At 42.2% G+C, this 21,052-nt stretch overlaps 3 protein-coding genes across 3 annotated transcripts in view; 1 reads left to right on the forward strand and 2 right to left on the reverse strand.

Moving 5' to 3' along the window:
- Positions 1-3,256: 3,256 nt before the first annotated feature.
- On the reverse strand, positions 3,257-9,702 carry Atp5mg (ATP synthase membrane subunit g). Its single transcript, XM_057768837.1, has 3 exons — positions 9,546-9,702; positions 4,873-5,033; positions 3,257-3,453 (listed from the first exon to the last, which is right to left on the reverse strand). Exons 1-3 carry the CDS (start codon positions 9,595-9,597, stop codon positions 3,355-3,357), a joined length of 312 nt encoding a protein of 103 aa, XP_057624820.1. The 5' UTR covers positions 9,598-9,702; the 3' UTR covers positions 3,257-3,354.
- LOC130873842 (phosphatidylinositol N-acetylglucosaminyltransferase subunit A-like) overlaps positions 9,053-21,052 on the forward strand; it is a 36,640-nt gene continuing 24,640 nt past the window's right edge. The window contains exons 1-2 of the mRNA XM_057768833.1: positions 9,053-9,184; positions 9,314-9,687. The gene's annotated coding sequence lies outside the window, so the exon portion shown is untranslated. The remainder of the gene's footprint in view (positions 9,185-9,313; positions 9,688-21,052) is intronic.
- The window catches only part of Ube4a (ubiquitination factor E4A), a 43,164-nt gene continuing 34,162 nt past the window's right edge, over positions 12,051-21,052 (reverse strand). The window contains exons 17-20 of the mRNA XM_057768832.1: positions 20,573-20,753; positions 19,576-19,723; positions 17,865-18,022; positions 12,051-14,877 (exon numbers count right to left, since the gene is read on the reverse strand). Of these exons, the coding sequence (XP_057624815.1) occupies positions 14,751-14,877; positions 17,865-18,022; positions 19,576-19,723; positions 20,573-20,753 (614 nt within the window). The 3' untranslated portion in view covers positions 12,051-14,750. The remainder of the gene's footprint in view (positions 14,878-17,864; positions 18,023-19,575; positions 19,724-20,572; positions 20,754-21,052) is intronic.

Consider the following 21,052-nt stretch of genomic DNA (forward strand, 5'->3'; position numbering starts at 1 on the left):
CCAGTCCCAATCAAATCCTTTTCCTAAAAGGAAATTGTATTGGCAGACGGGTATGGCTGGGCACATGTGAAGGTCAGTGGACACCTCGCAGGAGTTGCTTCTCTCCTTAACCATGTGTGTTCCAGGGACTTGAACTTAAGTATCAGGTTTAGTGGCAAGTAGCTTTACCCACTGAGTCATCTTTCTGGCTCCACGGAATAGCCAGGCTGGCCTCATGAGCCTTTTGCTTAAGGACCTCAGCATATCTGGCTGCTGGACACAACCAGGCAGAGCAATTCTTAATATGGCATGAAAGTATTTCATGTTCTCATCAACATTCTGGCTTTACCCCTTACTCCTGTCCCGTCTACTACTTCAGACATACTGTTCTTACAGAGTGCCCACTGTGCCAGAAATTTCAGGTGTTCTCTGAGGGTTTCTGTGCGTAACTACAAAGTGAGCTTCAGGATGGCCAGGGCTGTTACACAGAATAAGCCTGTCTCAAAGAACAAATCTATCTATCTATCTATCTATCTATCTATCTATCTATCTATCTATCTATCTATCTATCTACCTACCTACCTATCATCTATCTATCTATCTATCTATCTATCTATCTATCTATCTATCTATCTAATCTATCTATAATTTTTTTGTGTATGGGTGTTTTGCCTAACATTGCATATTTGTCTGCTCACTATATGTATGCCTGGTGCTCAGAGGCCAGAAGTGGGCACTGGATTCCCTGGACCTGGAGTTAAGAGATGGTTGTTAGCTGCCATGAGGGTGCTGGGATTTGAACCTGGGTTTTCTTGGAAGAGAGCAGCCAGTGCTCCAGATGAGCCTTCAGGCTTGACCTTTTGATTGTCCTGTTCCATTTTCCCTGTTGGCATTACAGGTGCGCACCTATTTTTCGCCACAGACTAGCTTTGTGGTTGTCCCATACCTTACTCCTTTTTTTTTTTCCCTTACTCCCTTCTTATATTCTCCTGGTTTGGCAGGGGCTCTAAATAGCCTAGTCTAGCCTTGTACTCTTGAACCTCTTGCCTCAGTCTTGAGTGATGTAATTGAGAGCAAGTGTGCCTCCCTGGTTTATTTTAGGTTATCTCCAGACCTCTCTTGACCCAACTTCTCAAAGTAGTCTGCGTTAGCCTCTTTCAAATGCATCTTCCTCTGTTCTCATCTAAAGACCAGACTGGGCTCCCAGAAGAGGGAAGAGTCTTGAACAGGTTTCTATGTCTAGGAAGTATTTGGAACTTAGATGGTACACATGAACAACTGAACTACAACAACAAAAAGTACTCAGCATTCCCAACTTTCACGAAACCCATACAGTTCTCTGCTAGGAGGTAAGGTATGTGGAGGCACTGAAGGCAAGCAGCCTGGTAAAATCCAGCAATGACTACAGCAGCCCACTGCTATTCTAATCTAAGGGACTCTAGACACACATTGTTAGACAGAGGTGTGCTGTAGGGTAAAGGAGGAAGTAGTGGAGTAGAAGCTGAGGGCCTTCTGGTGTGACTGTTACTTAAAAAAGGAGCATTACGTAGCATGAACTTTTGTGAGCTACAGCAGGCACTGATTGACTTCACAGCTTTGTTATGTGTTTCGCCTGGTTAATTTTACTAGTCATGTACTACATGGAAGAGAAATTCCCCTAAACCACCACAGAAGTCCTTGGCAGTCCTTCACTTTGATGCAACCTATACGACGGATACTTCTGGAAACAGGGTGGTTTCAGTTTTGATTACTTGTGTTCCTGCATAAGTTGCTGAAAACCACTTCATATTTTGGAAGAGTAGCAGTCTCCACGGTGACCTTGTTATCTCTAGAAAAGCTGTGCTGTTTCTTCATTAGGGTTTAGGAGCACTGTTCCAAATGCAGGATACAAATGTGGGATTAAGAGGACAAAAGCTGAACACTATGATCAATATTGTACTGTAGACCATATGCTTTTACAAGAAATGTACAGCAACCTTGCTTATCAGCAGCTGTAACAATTAAGAATGGGTTAGAAACACCCCTCAGCCAAGCAGAGACTGTCAGGCTGCAGCAGAAGGCAATGCTGATCAGTACCCCCTTACATCCACAGACAAACTGATGCTAATCACTGTTTACTTCAGGCTATAATCCACCACTTACTCTTGGAGGACACTGTCCTAATTGTTACCTACTGCATCTTGCAAAGCTACCAAAGTCATAAAACCAGATGAATACGATAAGTCCCAGTTAGATTTTTTTCTTTTAAAGGGAGAGACAGGGTCTCTATCTACATAATCCTGGCTATTCTAGCACTAGGTACGTAGACCAGGAAAGCTTCGAACTCAAAGCTGCCTGCTTCTGCCTCATAAGAGCTGGAATAAGAGGAGTATGCCACCACACCAGACCATCCCATTACATAGCTCTTCCACCTTGCTTTACTGTCAAAGTTATTATAAACATATGTCTAAGAATACTACCCCCTACTATTCTTGCTTGAGGCAAATATTCAAATTGACAAGTACCCCCAACACTTTTACAGAGTAATTAAGACAAATAATCCAATTTTCTTTTTTGTAATTATTATTTTTGAGATGAGGTCTCATATAGCCCAAGTTGACCCTAAACTCCTGTCTCTCCCCCATATCTCCTTTTGAGACAAGGTCTCATTATATTATATGATCAGGCTGGTCTTGAACTCCTTGATTCAAGTGATCTTATTTCAGTCTTTTCAGTTGTTGGTGTATGCCACTACATCTGCTTAAATTTTTGGTGTCTTTTTAAAGATAAGAGTTTCATTGTATAACTATGGCTGCCTGGAACTATGTAGACAAACTTGTCTTCGAATCTCCCAACTCTACCTCCCAATGGCTAAGCCTACAGATGTGGGCCACTATGCTTGCATAATAATGTTTTCAACCGCCGGGCGGTGGTGATGCACGCCTTTAATCCCAGCACTCGGGAGGCAGAGGCAGGCGGATCTCTGTGAGTTCGAGGCCAGCCTGATCTACAAGAGCTACTTCCAGGACAGGCCCCAAAAGCTACGGAGAAACCCTGTCTCAAAAAATCCAAAAAAAAAAAAAAAAAAAATGTTTTAAACCTCTGAATTAAAATTGTATCATCATGTATTATGTACCACACACACACACATATATTCACATTCATCTTTTCTAATTGCAGGTTAAACAGACACACACTCAAACCTGTACCAATCTGACAAGGCCAAAGACAACACAACTTACTATCAGAAAAGGAAAAACTGTGACCGTCTATACAGTACTTGACAGAGAAACACTGCTATTTGACAGTTGGTATTTTATTCACATAGCAGTCTCATTACATGTGGTCCAAGAATATTGAAAGAACTCAAATAAAATCAGATGTGAAGGTCAGTCTTCACACATCATAGCCGACGATGCCACGTTTGCCTATGATCTCTCCGACATAAAACCACATCCACACCTCAGTGGCCACCAAACCATTCAGCACAGCTTCCTGGAAAAGAGAAAGCACAAATTTTAAGATACTTAAAAAAATAAACAAACAAATAAAAAACCCAACACATATTTAAAACTATTCTCTCAGATTGACAGAGAACATAAGGATACTATTCAAAACTACAGAAGAGTTTTAGCCAAAGTCAGGAATTACTGATGTTCAATGTTCAACTTCTGAGAACCTTGAACTTTCAATTTTGTAAGCCAAATGGGCCTGAGCTTATAAATTCTTTCAAAGGAATTTTTAAAGACCTGAACTGACTTAACCCTTTCATTACTACTTTATGAGACACTTTATGGGCCCTAAAACAACCCACATCCTGGAAGTGATTCAAATACCAGACAGGGCACTCATAGGAAGGCTTGTCTCTGAATAGACACTTCTGTCCATCAAAGATGAAGAACTCTGTCTTCTTCCCTTTTACCCCTCATTTTCTTCATTTTTATTTACTATTATTTGGTTTAATTCTTTTCAAGTATTCAATATTCATTTTATGTTCTAAGCCCTTGAAGAGAGAGGAAAAAAAACAACCTACACATGGTTCTAGAAAGCAGTTTCATTCAAACACAAACTTGGATCTAGAAATTCTTACTTGGAAAAAAAAATACTTAGATGCCTTTACTACTATTAATAGGGGCATTTCTGGAGGTCATTTTCCCTTCGGTTAAGCCAGAGGCCACTAGAAGCCTCCTGTCACCCACTCCCCAGGTGAGGGCTCTAGCCCCAGCAGTTACTAAAACTGGAACTTAAAAGTCAAGTTCCAATTCTTGTGGCCTTTAACATATATGCAATTTGAAAATCCAGATTTTAGTATTTTTGTTCTGTGTAATAATTCTAGAGTTTTTTTTTTTTTTTTTTTTTTTTTAGCTGAAATGGAATGGAGATAATTCTAGGACAAAACCAAACCAAACTAACAAAAACAAAAAACAAAAAAATCCAGCAAAGGTAGCCATCAGATTATACTATACTAATATTAGGAAGGAAATCAAGGCTGCCAGTTATTCAATATGCTCACCTTTATGCTCTAAGACCAAAACTAGACCAAGACAAAGAATTAGCTGAATTATTTCTATCCAGATTACAAAATTTCTTAGCAGCCAAAAAAGATTATCTCTCATTATGTTAGATTCTACTTTATTGGGAAATAGATATATTAACCAAAAGAATTGGAAAAATTCCCCAATAAAGACATTTTCTATCACAAACATATTTTTTAAAAATATTTATTTATTATGTATACAATATTCTGTCTGTGTGTATGCCTGCAGGCCAGAAGAGGGCACCATTACAGATGGTTGTGAGCCACATGTGGTTACTGGGAATTGAACTCAGGACCTTTGGAAGAGCAGACAATGCTCTTAACCTCTGAGCCATCTCTCCAGCCCACAAACATATTTTTTCACAGCCCATAGTTACCTTAACTGTAAGATGTTTGAAGCTACCAGTTTTAGCACTTTGAATTATTTTTTTCGCACTCTGAATAGCTGCAGGGAGTTCAGCAGGGGTTGGGGGAACCAGCTCAACCTTGGCGTATTGCCAAAATGTGGCCAATCGAGGCTTCGAGTAAGTCACAGCAGCTGGAAAATAAAACATAACAAAACAAAAAACCCAGGATGAACTCACTAGAGATCGAAAGAAGCAGATGTGTGGGCTGGACACAAATATTTATTCATGTATCACATCCACTCATTGCTTGGACCGAATGTGCAGTGGGTGTGAAAAGTCAGAGCTGCTGCTCCCTGGTAACAAGAAGCTTTTAAAGATGCAGAACACCTGTGTCACAGGGCCACTCAACCGACAGAAGCTCTAAGCAGTCAATTGTGCTAGGATTCATAATGGCCAGCTAGTATTTACTCACCTCTGAATGGCAAATCTAATTAACTGTAAAGTTACTGGTCCCTAATTTGAAAACAAAGACAAAGCAATTTATTCATTTTTCTTAGTAGAAACACTGTATTTGAAGAGAAGGAGTCCAGAAGGGTAAGAAGCTACATAGAACAACATCCTTTAATAGTAAGATTGAAGCTCACCACAATATTGGCCACAAGTCCAGATGGAATTTTATCAATTAGTATCCATTTTTGATACCCTTAGCAATATGTGCTGGATTAAATCTCTTTCACCAGAGTACAGTTGCACCCCCTTTCAAAACTGCACTCATAATACAAAAAAATTTACATGTATTGGTAACAGTAATTAAAACTAGACTATACTGGGTGGTGGTGGAGCACACCTTTGATCTCAGCACTCGGGAAGCAGAGGCAAGGAGATCTCTGTGAGTTCAATGCCAGCCTGGTCTACAAAGTAAGTTCCAGGACAGCCATGGCTACACAGAGAAACCCTGTCTTGAAAGACCAAAACCAAGCAACCAACCAAACCCCTAAATCTGCTAGAAATTCCCTAGAATCATAAGCCAAATTTTCTTGATGTGTTCACTATTTCACATCAATGAATTCAGTAGGAGAAGTAATGACGAAATCAGCAGAGTGTGGAGATGTAGCTCAGTGGTAGAGCACATGCAAATTTCTGGACTGAAGTTGCGGCAAAGAGAGAGACACACAAACTGAGGAGAGAAACACATATAGAAACTGTAAAGGCATTTGGGAGGTGGTGGCACATGCCTTTCACAGCACTTTGGAGTCAGAGATAATCTCTGAGTTCGAGGCCAGCCTGGTCTACATAGTGAGTTCCAGGATAGCCAGAGTTACACGGAGAAACCCTGTCTGGAAAAACAAAAAAAAGGGTTGGAGAGATGGCTCAGAGGTTAATAAGAGCACTGGCTGCTCTTCCAGAGGTCTTGAGTTCAATTCCCAGCACCTACATGGTGGCTCATAACCATCTATAATGAGATATGGTGCCCTCTTCTGGCCTGCAAAGATAAATGCAGACAGAACACTGTATACATAATAAAATAAATAAAAAAAGAAAAACAAACAAAAAGGAAACTGCAAGAGCAAGAAGTGCTCTTAACTACCTAGCCATCTCTATCCTCATTCAGTTATCTATACAGACTAACATGTGAATATAAATGTGTGTCTGACTATCTGTTGTGTTGGCTAATTTTGTGTCAACTTGACACAAGCTAGAGTCATTTGGTAAGAAGGAACCTCAATTAAGAAAATGCCCCTACTAGTTTGGCCAGTGGGGCATTTTCTTGATTGGTGATTGATGTGAGAGGGTCCAACTCACTCAGGATGGTGCCACCCCTGGGCTGGAGGTCTGGGTGCTGTAAAAAGACAGTCTGAGTAGGGTGGTGGCAGCAAACGCCTTTAATTCCAGCACTTGGGAGGCAGAGTGAGTTCGAGGCCAGCCTGGTTGACAGAGTGAGTTCCAGGACAGCCAGAGCAACACAGAGGAAACCCTGTTTCAGAAACAAACAAACAAACAAAAAAAACCAACCAAAAAAACAAAACAAAACAAAACAAGGAGGTTGAACAAGCCATGGGGAGCAAGCAGCACTCCTCCTTAGTCTCTGCCTCAGAAGCTGGCTCTAGGTTCCTGCCCTGATTTCCCTGGATGATGGATTTCACACTGTAAAGATGAAACACATCCTTTCCTCCCCAACTGCTTTTGGCTATGGTGTTTACCACAGCAAATGAAACTGTCAACTTTAAAAATGGACTCTAGCAGCAAGAAAAAACCCAGTACCTAATGGTAATTTGTAATTCCATTGTTTAATAAAAGGAACTAGGGCTTCTTGGAGAAATGGCCAATTCTAAGGCTGGGCCAAGAAATAAAGAGTCATCATCATGTAGAACCAAAAAGATTAGACATGTTAAGGGGCAGAGGCGCCAACTTAAAAGATCTACAGATGGCCATGGCTGGCACAATCTCAGCAATAAATGACACATAATTAGATATGAGAAGCATGGAATAAATTTAAATGAGCCAGTGCAATGTACAACTGAAAAAAATAAATGGGAAAAAAAGAAAAAAGAAATGGAGACAGATCTTTCTCACAGAATTCCACTTAATCTACGTAGAAGATGGATCCATCCACCACTCTAACAGAAAACTCTCCTGCTCTGGTTACTGGATTCTAAAGACTGGGTATAGACACAAAAGAAGACATAAGGCTGTCATCACCATTATATCATTGTAAAATAACATTCTTTTTTTTGGGGGGGTGAATGTAGGAGGTGGACTTGCTGAGAAGAGGTATGGAACTGTCAAAAACAACTGGTTAGCAGTGAAGCTCTTATTAGATCAGGAGATGGGTATGGCCTAGGCAGTTGTGTTTCATGTCTTTAATTCCAGCACTTGGGAAGCAGAGGCAGGAGGATGGATCTGAGTTCAAGGTTAGCCTGGTCTACAGAGTCAGTTCCAGGATAGCCAACTTACACAAGGAAACCCTGTCTTGAAAAACGAAAAAAAAGATGGGTCTGAGTATCATGAGCCTCCTGGTATGTGATCAGGGCAATTCATTTCTGCTGTTCTTCTCAAAATCCCTATTTCCAGACTTATCAGCAGAGAAACTCAAGATGACCAGTTTGGGCAACATTCTTCAGGATATCTAGACAGATAACCTCAAAGTTGCTGAATCTTGAAAGATCAGATCTAAGAAAGGGGAGACTGGAGAGACCAACAACTAATCGTAAGATAATACCCTGGACTGGGACCTAGAAGTGAAAAACATTAATGGAAAAACTGGTGAAACCCAAATAAGATCCCCAGCTTAGTTAAGGGGAGAGAAACCAGATGCTGACCTTCCTGGGGAGATCCGATGATAAAGCTACATAGCCTGGGGAATGGGAGATTAGTCACATTTAATACAACAGCCTATGCTGTAGAGCGAAATCCACCTGATATTCCGGCCCCATCAGAGCCCCTGTCAATACGTCTAAAGAACAAATTACCTTTTAACTACTCACAATAGTAGAAAGAAGTACGTGTTGTATGACAAAAGATAACGTTGGTAATGGGTTTTATTTTTGATTTTACCAACAAAACCAGTTTTAAATTCCTGAATACAAGCTACCTAAAAGATGCAAAAATCATACTGTTAGGAAAAGAAATTCCATATGAAATATTAAAAATCGCACCTCAAATCACCAAAGTTCAAGCGTCAAGCCTTCTGGGTGTATTGATGTAAAAATCCTAACGGTTTGCAACAGATAGCGTGACGATCTTAGTAAAGGGAAAGCTAAAACAAGAAATGCTTTGGGAATGTGGAAGACGGCTTACTAGCCCACTAGTTAGTGTTCTGTAGGAGGGAGGCCAGTATTTAGAGTCTGGCACTCTGCGGTCCTCATTATTGTTTGGCTGCTGATGAAGGAGAAGAGGAAACGAATTACTAAGCGTCCAAACACAGCAAAATAAGCTCAGAAGCACGTTTTTAAAATTCGCTTTCTATTCATATTTTATCTGAACATTTAGAAATTTAACTATTTGAAAATCTGATTTCAACCACGTGTAGTACACATACAGAAGAGAAAAAAAAAAGTAAATTTCACCTCCCGTTTCAGAAATACAACGAATAATCTGCTGCTCAGAAGAGAACGGTACTGACAGAATATATTACTCAAGCGTGTGACTACTCAGTGTTCATCTGCGATACGGCGGTCTACCAGGCGTTCCAAACACAGAAAGCCCTCGGAAGCCAAGCCACCACGACAAAGACGTCTGCCGACAGGCACCGCTACCTATGCGGACTGGGGCAGGGACATTGATCCCTACGTTCCAACTTCCCTTCGCCGGACGCAGGCTTCTCTAGGATCCGACCAAGACGGTAAGCAAACACAACTTTCAAAGGTCTTACCGGTCTTGAAAAATTCCTGATGACTTCCAGATGCTTCGCCAGACCACCTAAGGGGGCCTGACGTGTGACTTTTCCCTGTTTCCGCCGTTCCCTTCCCAGGTCTCCAGGGCACGGTAAGGGGGCCTCATGGCGTTCGCGGCGGAGGGAAGCCGGGCTTCTTCACACGACCCTCTTCCCGGGTGCGGTTAGGGCCCGAAGAAGCCGGGAGAACGCCGGACGAGGCTGCAGCCTCACGGGGGCCTCCGGACGGCCCTGCCGACGCCCGCGGGCCCCTGGGTGCCCACTCCCTCCCCCCATCAGCTCCCGCGAGCCTCCCCCCGGCCGCGCTCACCGGATACTAGCCCCGGGGCCTTCTCCGCGAAGTTACGGATGAACTTGGCCATGGTCTAGGGTGGAAGGTCCGTCTCCTCGAACCGCCGGCTGAATGTCACCCTCGGAAGGACCCGTGGCAGGCCCCCTGCCCCACTTCCAAGGTCAGGCTGCCCCTCTCTGTGCCTGTTCAAAATATATAGGCCTCCCTCCCGTGTTTGTGGAATCTAATTAGCCAGTTAATTTTGTTCTGCACAAATAAAATGTAGATATGAATAGATGAGGCAAGAGAACATGTAGCAAATAATGACTTTTCTCGGGAAACAGGCATTGCTTGGGGCAGCCATTCATGGCGGCCCGGAAGACAGTTGAGGTGAGGAAATGCGCATGCGTTGTTGATTTTCTTAGCTTGATCTCCACTTTGCTTGCGGCAGTTTCGTAGTTTTTCAGAGAACATGGAAATTGAGGCTGGAGGACGTCGTGAGATGCTTGTGAGCTGATATGTTTGTTTTAAAGACAGAGCAGGTCTAAGGCTGAAGAGGAGCTTTAAGAGGCCGTGTAGGCGTCACATAACCCCAGTCACCAGACTCACCCAACCAATGAACCACTTCTTTAATTGGCCTCCTCCACCCCTCTGTGTAGCTTTGTGCCTGTCCTGGAGCTCGCTCTGTAGACCAGGGTGGCCTCGAACTCTCAGAGATCCTACTGCCTCTGCCTCCCGAGTGCTGGGATTAAAGGCGTGCGCCACCACTGCCCGGCTAATTGACCTTTTATAGTCTCATTTTCCTCCGTAGCCAGTATCAAAATTGGAATCCAACCCCGGTTTTCCAAACAAGCCACATGGAGCTATGTGGACAGGAGGAAGAAGGTCATAAGTACTGAGGGTGCACAGTATGCCATGCATTTTGTAATTCAGTAAACGCTTTGGGTATTGTTCCCTTAAAGACAGAGATTTCTAAATGGACATATAAGGCATCTCAGAGTTGTAAGATAAGCACAGAGAGGAATATAAGATTAGGTAGGCATGGTGCTGATCTTGAAGACCTAGAGAGCCTTGATGTGTAAAAAAACATACACATTCCAAAGGGCTGGAACTTTGATATGACAGGAAAAAAAAGGTGTAGGAAAGTGAGATTTTATTAGAACAAGAAAAGTTCTGGAGAAGCCTCAATGTCAGAAGTAAAACGGATGAGAGCATTAGGTAGACAGATCAGAAGTGAGATTAAGGAGTCAAGAGCATGTTAACGAGAGAGGGACAAACTGTCTTAGATACTGATGTCAAATTAAGGCAGGAAAGATAATTTGGGTGGTGAAACCCATGTTATTCCAGCATACAGGAGCCTGGAGGATTGGGAGTTTCAGGCCAGTCTGGACTACAGGGTAAAGGTATGTATTTTTGGGAAAGAAATGGCAAGCTAATTATCAGTATGAATATCTGTGACATTAACTAGAAAGAATTCCAAAATCTCAGAAACCAGATTGCATCGACAAAGAAATATGGAAGAAAATAGAAGTTAGACAACCCAAGGGGAATGTGGAACTCAGGATAAACTGAAGCTTGAGAAGGGGAATTGTCAAGAACTTCAAGACAGCAAAGAAGAGAGAGGAATTAGTTTGAGAGTGCTGGAACTTTCCCTTGAATGGAGTGATGGGAGAAAAGTGAGGAATCTGACGGATGCCACCTGAGTGTAAAAGGTAAATGGGAGGAGAGAGAATTCTAGGTGAGGGGCTAAGCTTTAGATAGAATACCTCAAAGACACACTGAAGAGTTACTGGGCAGTAGCAGAACCCACGGGTTTGTGGTTGCAGCAATCTAAACATCCAACAGTTGCCTGTACTTTAGATATTGGAGCAGAGGATAATGTTTAATGAAACCAGGCTCAGATCCTGCATGTCACAGGCATAGAAACAGGGGATGAGGACATGGTAGCAAATTATTAAAGGATCTGGTGTAAAGCCATAGGGTGCAATTTAGAAAAGAAAAGAAAAAAAAGATTCCTTGAGACTCTTCTTCTGAGAACAGTCCCAGGGTCCCTCTAGAGGTCTATGTGAGGCAGATTAAGCCAGCCAGGTTACACATATTTGCAGTACCTTGCTTAGAGAGAGTGGCAAAATCCTCTAGGTTTTCAGAGGGACTTTTGAAATGTCACTAGCTTTTTCTTTCTGTGGTGGTGGTATTGGGCTTGAATTTAGCAATGTGTATGTCAGGCAAGCTCTCTACCATTGAGCTACATCCCTTTTAAATTTTAATTTGAGCCAGGCAGTGTTGGAGCACCCTAAGCAGTGAGTTGGAGGCCAGCCTGGTCTACAGAGCAAGTTCCAGGGTCGCCAGGGATACATAGAAAACCCTGTCCTGAAAAGCCAAAAGAATAAAACAATGAAGTTGGGCTGGCCTTGAACTTACTAGGTAGCCCTAGCAGGCTTGGTCCTCCATTCCTCCTATCAGTTAGTAGCTGGGATTGCAGGCATACACTATCACACTAGGCTGCTGCCAGCTTTTAATACTGTAATAAAGGGATAGCAAAGGTGGTAAGTCAGGTGTTCATTTATTAAATACAAGTTTTGAACAAACACCTCCAGGCAAGTTTGACAAGAAGTAACCTTCCCGGAATGTTTCAAATATAGTTATATTGATTGAATTTGATTTCAGTCAACTTTTTTGCTATTTTGTTCTCCATTTTTCTGTCTGTAAGTTCTCTTCCAGTTTAGCAATTAGATCCTGTGCACTATTTCCTCACATCGCATGGTACAGCCTCAGCCTGGCTTGTAAAGGTACCTAGCAGTCTTAGGCTTTGCCCAATGGCAGCTCAGCAACCACAATCAAAAAAGAATAAAGTAATGAAACTTGTGTAGAGTGTGGTAGTAACAGCAACTGGCACCATTAGACTACTTGTCAAGTTTCCTTCAATTTTCACATACCCACAGAAAGCCATATTAAACAAACAAACAAACAACTGCTTGAACCCTAAATAATTTTCCAAGTTTAGTATTAGCTTCTTGGTGAGTTCGGAGCAATGCCAGAGCTGACCGAAGTCTTCACTTTCTTTTTGTACTCCAGCAAAGTCATCACGTAAAACTCGGTATGTCAGGAAGTCTTAACAGGTTTACAGCTGCTGCTGAGTTCTAGACAAGACACCTCTTTACCTCTGCAAGTGCATGTATGCGTCCTGTTGGACAGGACAGTAGTCTCCAGAATTCCTTTTTCTGGATGTCTTTAAATGAGTTCACAGAAAGGAAGAAGGCACAGAGGACACTTGGTGTCCTCACCAATAGTGGCCTTAAGCTACACACGTGCTTTTGTGATCAAAGGATTCAGCAGCATCAGTGGTGCACAGCCATTCATAGAAAAGTATCGGAAGAGCACAGAAACAAAACAACATAAACTCACCAAAAAAGGCTTACAATCTGAAGGTTCAGTTCAGAAGCAGAATATAGAAGTAGAATGCAGATAGACATAGAGGCAGCACAGAGGTGATGAGCTGGGAAGCTGCTGTCTTCTGAGGTCTTGGATCCATTTCCATCCAGTTTTCACCTCACAACTCCGGCCTCTCCTCTTTTTCAAACAAAAACATCCTCCCACATTAGCTTTGGAAAAATAAATGCAGTAGGTAGAAGCTTATTTCAAATGCAGGTCATTCCCAGAGAGGGAAAGGAGAATAATACACACAGAAAATGAAGTCTGATTAAAGAAAAGCAATGCTGTCAACTGGGAGCATGGAGTCTTAACGATCTGGCATTTTCCAATGTGTCCCAGGCTTCCCTGTTCAGACAAGCACGGCAACAGCTAACATTTACTTCTCAGCCAGAGTGAGAGGGCCTCTCTGATCAGAGGTTTGCCAGTTGATACCACCAGAAAATACACAAAGGACTGCTTATAGCTACTTGTGTTTGAATCCTGAAACACTGCTTCTGTATATGGAAGGTTGTGGCTAATAGTAATGTTCTTTAAAGGAAGCCACAATCCCATTTCCTTGTCCTTTACACCTCTGGGCTGAGACTGATACTGATATAAAAAATCCCATACAGGACTGAGTCTCTCATGGCATGTTAAGCAAAATGGTTAAAGAAGTGGGATCAAAGCACTTATTAACTGCCCAGAGCTACGTGGATATTTAAAATGACTTTTGGACAAGACTTTGCTCCAATCTCTATTTTGTTAATTGGTAAACTAAGGCTAGATTAGAAGCAGCTCTTAGGAGCCATGTCACAGCCCAAACATTACCTATATACATTTTATAGTCTTACAATATTACTTGACTAGAATGAATATATGAGAAGACATTGCCACATACCACATATATTTTATCATGGAGGACACAATATAATGTGGTACTCAATTCATATGAGACCAATAAAAAGACACAGTATCTGTGTGTATAACACATACACACCGAGCTATACTGCATTAGCATCTTCATAGATACACTATTTATTGCCTATTTTACCCAGGCCTAGTTCTTGGGGCACAAAATAAAAGAGGACACCAACAGCTTTTTCCTTCTTCCCTTACTGGATGCTTCACCCACTACTGTCACTCTTTAAGACTGTGCAGTTAAGTTTTTGGTGGTGACAATCTCATGGGAGTGCCTGTGATGGTATCTTTAAGTTACAAGATAATACAAAATTAAGAGATACCAACAGCAGCTGTATAAGGTCCCCATCTTATCCATCAGCCAAAAGTCTATGCACACTAAGGTATTTGTACTTATCTGGAAAGCTGCTCTGGGATATTGCAGAACTGTGACAGGGACAGGAGCTAGTTGATACACAGAATAACGGGTTTGGATTCTATCTGCTGTCACCGAAGCAGCTGACATCATAGACTTAAACGCAGTTCTCACCAAAAAATGTCTGAATAGTTCTTGGAAAGGTAAAGAATAAAGTGGTAGGACATTTTTGTAGTTGGATGTACTATAATTTAGGATAGAAAACGAAATGAGGAATAGGAAAATCAAGGCTGAAGATTAGTGATGATTTATGAAGATGCTGTGAGATTTCATGAAAGCCAGGGAGACAAGGTCTTAAGAATCTTAATTATCATAATTTGCACAGGAACAATTTTCTAATTTAGTAAAGGAAAAGCAACAAAGAATAAAATAAACCAAAACCAAAAGAACAAAACAAAACTAAAGAAAGAAAGAAAAAGGAAAGGATCAGAGCCAGAAAGGGAGACCCCCAACAACTCTTTATGCCCTGGCGCTAGTTTGGGTTGTCTACTTCACAGTATTTATTCAAGCTGCTCCTTCTGTTGTTTCCTCTCTGCGAGCCACCGCTGGATTTTTTCTTTGAGTTCTGTGTTTGGCCGGATCTGGTCCATGGTAAGGGGACTACGGTTAAAAGGATCTGTTTGGTCACTAGGACAAGAAAAGAATGGAAATGAGTTACTCTGGAAAGTTCTAATACAGAATATCTAAGCATCCCCCTGCTTTGAGTCTCGAGCCATGGTGCACTGTGACACTGTGTCAGATGCTGACTCGGGTCAGAAAGAAGGAAACGAGAAAAGGGTGACTCTCAAATCTTCAGCCACCCCATTGCTCTGCCTCAGGACCTGGATTCAATTTCCAGTACCTATATGGAGTTTTATGACCATTTGTAATGCCAGTTCCGAGGGAGTCAATGCCTTTTTCTGACCTCTGTGGGCACTAGGCACACACATGATACACCTACATACACATAAGTAAAATACTCATACATATAAGTAGAATAAATAAATTTAAAAGATCTTTAAATGCTGTCTTTGTCATAAGCCTTTAGATGTCAAGTCAGAGATCTTAGTCTCTGGTGTCATCATAAAGCAGCATTTGTAGGTTTTTGTTGTTCTTGTTTTTCCAGATGGAGTTTCTCTGTGTATAGCACTGGCTATCCTAGAACTCACTCTGTAGACCAGGCTGGCCTCACACTCACAGAAATTTGCCTGCCTCTATCTCCCAAGTGCTGGGTTAATAAAGGCATGAGCCATCACCACCTGGCTTTTTTCTTTTCTTTTCTTTTTGAAATGGGGTTTTGTTATGTTGCCCAAGTTGACTTCAAATTCCTGGGCACCAGTAACCTCCCTGTCTAAATCTCCCAGGTAGTTGGGACAACAGATGCACATCGCTAAGCCAGGTTCACTACCTGTGATTTTACTGACAGATTCTTGGAACAGTATAAACTGTTAAGGAATAAGACCCTTGTAATTGACATTTGATTAAATTAGCTGACTGCTATGCAAGTAAATGCAGATTATGGTTCAGTGCTGAGAGAATAGATCGGTGGTAGAATGCTAGCTTAGCATGCACAAGGTTCTAGGTTTGAGTCTGTGCACTTCAGAAAACAAAGCTGGGACCAGCAATATGGCTCACTGTGTAATAATACTTGTTGCCAAGGCTGACGATCCAAATTTGATCCCCAGGACCCACACGGTGGAAGAAGAGAACTAACTCCTGCAAATTGTCTTCTTACCTTCACACTTGCTAACACACACACACCAAACAAACAAACAAACAAACAAACAAACAAACATAATTTTAAAAGTATAGCAAAACAAAGAAAGCCCAAGACTGGCTGGCACTGTAGCTCAGCTAGGAGAGTGCTTTCCAGTGTGCACACAGCCCTGAGCTGGATCTTCAGTACCACGTAAGCTGTGCATAGTGGTACACATTGTGAATTCACATTTAAAAGGGGAGACAGGATGATCAAAGGCTGAGTCATCCTGACCTACACGGTAAGTTCAAGCCTGGGCTACACGAATCCTTGATTCCAAAACAAAACAAGATTCACAATATTTTCACTGGTATCACTTAGTGTATCATCATATAGCAAAAAGCATAAGAATACCAAATGAAACAGAAAATTCATTTTTAATATCCTATTCCTTAAATTTGAGTCACCTTAACTTACATAACAGCATTTTAAAACAGGCTTCATGGTCTCTCAGTACCTCTTCCTATCTAACATTGCACTTAGAAAAGGTAAGGGTCAAGCCAAGCAATGGTGGCACTTGCCTATAATCCTAGCACTTGACATGCAGGAGGATCATGATTTCAACGTCATTTCAGCTACAAAGTAATTTTGAGGACAGCCTGGGCTACATGACATGCTATCTTAAAGGGGGAGGGGGAGCGAGGTGGATACAGTGATGTTTACCTCTGGTTTTAGTTATTCAGGAAGCTGAGGCAAGGAGACTGCTTGAGCTCAGGAGTTTGAGGCTAGCCTGGACAACATAGATAAATAAATAAAAGAGCTGGGGACTATAGAGTTAGGTCAGCAGCTGGGAATATATGCTGTTCTTACAAGGAACCCGGGTTCGGTTCCCAACTCACATGGTGACTCACAACCATCCATAACTCCAGTTGCAGGGGATCCAACACCTTCTGATTTCTGTAGACACTAAACATACATGTGCTGCACATATATACATGTAGGCAAGACACTCAAACATAAACACATAAAAGACAAAACAAGACAGCTGTAGGGAGTCACAGCATAAACTCCAGTTACTAGCCTCCCTCCCTGAACTGTAGTGTACTCTCCTAAAGAGGCACTGGCTCTTCAGAAGAGTAAAGGGATGTGTGGGTACTGACTGCCTTCAATTTATTTCTGCCTTCCTGTCTTTCCTATGACATCTGCAGGGTGACTGTCCAAACAGCACTCAGCCTGGTGAAGTTTATGCTACCACAAGGTACCACACTCAAGTACAAATATAGCAACCGAAGGGAGTATAAATCATGAGTTAAAAACAATTCCACCTTTTTTGGACATTTTTACAATTTAAATAAAATTAAAACATTTTCAGGCAATAATATATTTCATGTTGACATATTTCATAATGTGGATAAAATTATTTTCTTTTGTATTTTGAGATAGGGTCTCACTATGTAGCTCTGGCTAGCCTATATAAATTGCTAGGTAGACCATACTTCAAAGTTATGGCAAATAGTCAGGCAGTGGTGGTGCACACCTATAATCCCAGCACTCAGGAGGCAGAGGCAGGTGGATCTCTGTGAGTCCAGGGCCAGCCTGGTCTACAGAGCTAGTTCCAGGACAGGTTCCAAAGCTACAGAGAAACCCTGTCTCGAAAAACAAACAGAAAAAAAAAACCCCCAAAAACAAAGTTATGGCAATCCTCCTGCTTCTGTCTCCAAGTGCTGGAATTCCAGGCTCCTGTCACACCTGGCTAAGTTTACTTACAGGAGAGAAGAGGTAAAATAAGAGACATTACCTCTAAACAGTTATCTTATAAATCTTTAAAATCTTATCAGGTGATATCAAAGTGCTGTGTGACGACTGGGTGCGCGCGCGCGCACACACACAGGAAGCTAACACAGCCGCATCCCTGAGGCAATGCTGTGGACAGGCATACCTGAGTAAATGCCTGGCGATGGTGGACCTGTCCACAGTGACTCTGGAAGAGGGAAGCACCACCGGGTCAGACATCAGTGTGCTCATGATGGGGTCCAGGAACTCGTCACAGGCATCTGCATATGTCTCCTCTTCCTGTTGTTGGAGGTCTGCGAGAGACTGAAGCAACAACATCCGGTTTCTATAGTAAACTCACAGTGTAGCTCCCAGACTGCCGAGTAACTACATACACCTTATGGTGGACATCAGCAACCCTTCACAGACACAACAGATCTCTACTTTGTTTTTTTCAAGAACAAGCCCAAGGCACATGTTTTAGAAGCAGAGGTAGTTCTGCTGCAGGTTGGTTCAGCTGCTGGGAGTCATGGCTGGAAGTGGACGCAAGTGTCAGCAGGAGAAAGAACACATCTTTCTGGCAGCATTCTGCTGTGAATGCTGGGATGGGAAAGGGGGAAGGCTGTTAGCTGTATAATTACCGAGTCACTCACACAGCCTGTGTTTGAAGAGTAGTTTCTGATATAAGCAGGCACAGAAATTTAAGAATGCCTGTCCAACATTTGATCCTGTAACTCACTTCCTTAGGGCTGTGTGTCTGGCTGAGCTCTAGGCCAACATCAAGCCCAGCTCAAATAAATAAATAAAAAAGAAAGAAACTCACTGAGGAAAGGCAGACACCAGTAAAGAATCTTTTCTTTCTTTTTTCCTTTTTGGTCTTTGGAGACAGGGTTTCTCAGTAGCCCTGGCTGTCTTAGAACTGTATCTGTAGATCAGGCTGTCCTCAAATTCAAGAGATCTGCCTGCCTCTGCCTCCCAAGAGCTGGGATTAAAGGTGTGCGCCACCAATGCACACCCTGGAAGATTCTCTATTAGATTTCTGTATCAAATATATTTCCTTTCTCCCATTTTTAATGGAGCTCTACTACTGTCCTGCTGGAAGGGTTAGCTGAGCATAACAGAGTATTTTAATCTCAAAAATGCATTTCAGTATAAACCAGCTACCAATAGGAATGTAGAGAACAGAGAAAAGCAATATAAACCAGTGTCTGTGAAGTACTCATCTTGGCTCAGTTTTGATTTATTTTGAGTTAGGATCTCATTATTTGCTCAAACTAGCCTTGAATTTGCAACCTTCCTGTTTCAGTTCAGCTGGGGGAGTGCAGGCTATAGCCATGACTCAGCAACTCTTGCCCTTCTTCCTAAATTTTATTCCAAAAAGTTCTTTTGCATTAACACCAGGTTTTCAAATCTTTTCTAACATAAGGACATAAAAGTCTAAAAAAGGACTTAACCAGTACACTTTCTTTTCACCTGGTAGACACATCTTCAATTCTGTTCATACTCTCCCTTGGAAGGAGTACAAGTTAGTAAAATAGCTGTTTCCAGTTATTATATTTTTTAAAGATTTATTCATTTATTATGTATAAAGTGTTCTGTCTACATGTGTGTCTGCACTAGATCTTATTACTGATGGTTGTGAGGCACCATGTGGTTGCTGGAAATTGAACTCAGGACATCTGGAAGAACAGTCAGTGCTATTAACCTCTGAGCCTGCTCCCCAGTCCTGTTCCCAGTAACTGACTGACTAGAAGGAAATACCTGTTTCCAATGCCTCTAGGTAGTACCCCTTTTCTCCCTGAAATAGGGCAAAAGTGGCAGAGTTGAGGTGACAGTGTGGCATTTCTTATGAGAAAACATAATGTCCTTGTCCTTACCTTGATTCTCTCTGCCAAGTTACTGAAAGCCACGATCATATTCCCAGGCTTATTGATTTTCTTCAGAACTCGGACTGTCTGTGCAAAGAGAGTAGGGGAATAGGAACGTCCATCCTTGGGCACAGTAGCACAGAAATTCTCCTCATCCCTAAAAGTGGGCATTACAAAGGAACGGAGAGTCAGAGCATAGGTCAATGTGGAGACAGACAGCAGATGGGCTACAGAACAATCATCCAACCCTTATAAGCCCAAGTGCTCTTCTGAACTAGAAAGACATTCTATTTATGCTATGTGCATGTGTAAGTGTGTCTGTATGTGTACAGAGGCAAGAGGTCAATGTTAGGTATCTTCCTCAACTACTCTCCAGACTGTATTCTTTGAGACACAGCTTCTTATTAATCCTAGAATTCATCAGTTTGCCCAGGCTAGATGGCCTGTGAGCTCCCGGGAACCCCGTTTTCACTTTCCCATTATTGGAGTTACAGGTGCATGCTACTACATGTAGCTTTTTAGCTGGGTGCTGGGGATCTGAACTCAGTTGCTCATGTTTGTGTGGCAAGCATTTTGCTTTGTGTAGGGCTGGTTGTCCTGGAACTTGTTCTATAGATCTGACTAGATCAAACTCAGAGATCCGCCTGCCTCTGTCTCCTGAGTGCTGGGACTAAAGGTGTGTGCCTCCACATCTAATTTCTACAAGGATATCTCTACAAAGTGTCCTATGGCCCTAAAAAATGCTTTAATTAACAGTAGTATAACTGGTAAAGTTGATCTTTGCATAGATCAAGGCAGAATGTTGGAGATCCTGAACAATGTTCATGGATCAGATAAAACTCTCTCTAAAGCTATGGAGGATTCCCTTATCTAACAGCTAGGAATGAGCCTTCCTTCCCTGACTATATTTCCACACACTAGCTAGCCAGACTTTCTGTTACCATAACATTAGCACCCTCCCCCCCGCCGCCCCTGCCATGGCTTGCTCAATGCCAGTCTCAGATACCCAAGATTTAAGTAGATAGTGCAGATGTCTGAGACAAGCTGCTGAGGCTTGAAGTCAAATTCACTGAAGTCCTTGACTTTGAGAGCACCCATCTTGGGGCCAACCAGGTGCTGCAGGAAGTAGTTCAACATGGAGATAATGCGCTCAGCCAGGAAGGGGTGCACAAACAGTGACTTGATCTCTGGAAAAAAGCCAAGGTCTCAAAACTCAACCCATCAGTAATTTTTTCCCCCTTATATCTAATACATTTTCAGTGGAGAAAATATAGACAAACAGAACCAAAATCAAACAAACAAAAAGGAAACAAAACCTACTACCCACACATGAACACATGAACACTGTTAAACATTTTAAGAATACATTTTTTGTGTGCACCTGAATGTGTTACAGCGAGTGTGTGCAAGTCAGGACAGCTGTGGGAATTAGTGCTCTCCTGCCACCATGTGGGTTCCAGGGTCCAACTCAGGCTGTGAGGCGTGG

The sequence above is a fragment of the Chionomys nivalis genome, chromosome 4 (genome assembly GCF_950005125.1).
Source record: "Chionomys nivalis chromosome 4, mChiNiv1.1, whole genome shotgun sequence".
Classification (NCBI taxonomy): Eukaryota; Metazoa; Chordata; class Mammalia; order Rodentia; family Cricetidae; genus Chionomys; species Chionomys nivalis.

Coding starts and splice junctions, on each gene's coding strand:
- Atp5mg (XM_057768837.1), bottom strand. CDS start 9,597: ATGGCCAAGTTCATCCGTAACTTCGCGGAGAAGGCCCCGGGGCTAGTA. Junction 5,034..9,545: donor GGCCCCGGGGCTAGTATCCG/GTGAGCGCGGCC, acceptor TTTATTTTCCAG/CTGCTGTGACTTACTCGAAG. Junction 3,454..4,872: donor TCAAACATCTTACAGTTAAG/GTAACTATGGGC, acceptor TCTCTTTTCCAG/GAAGCTGTGCTGAATGGTTT.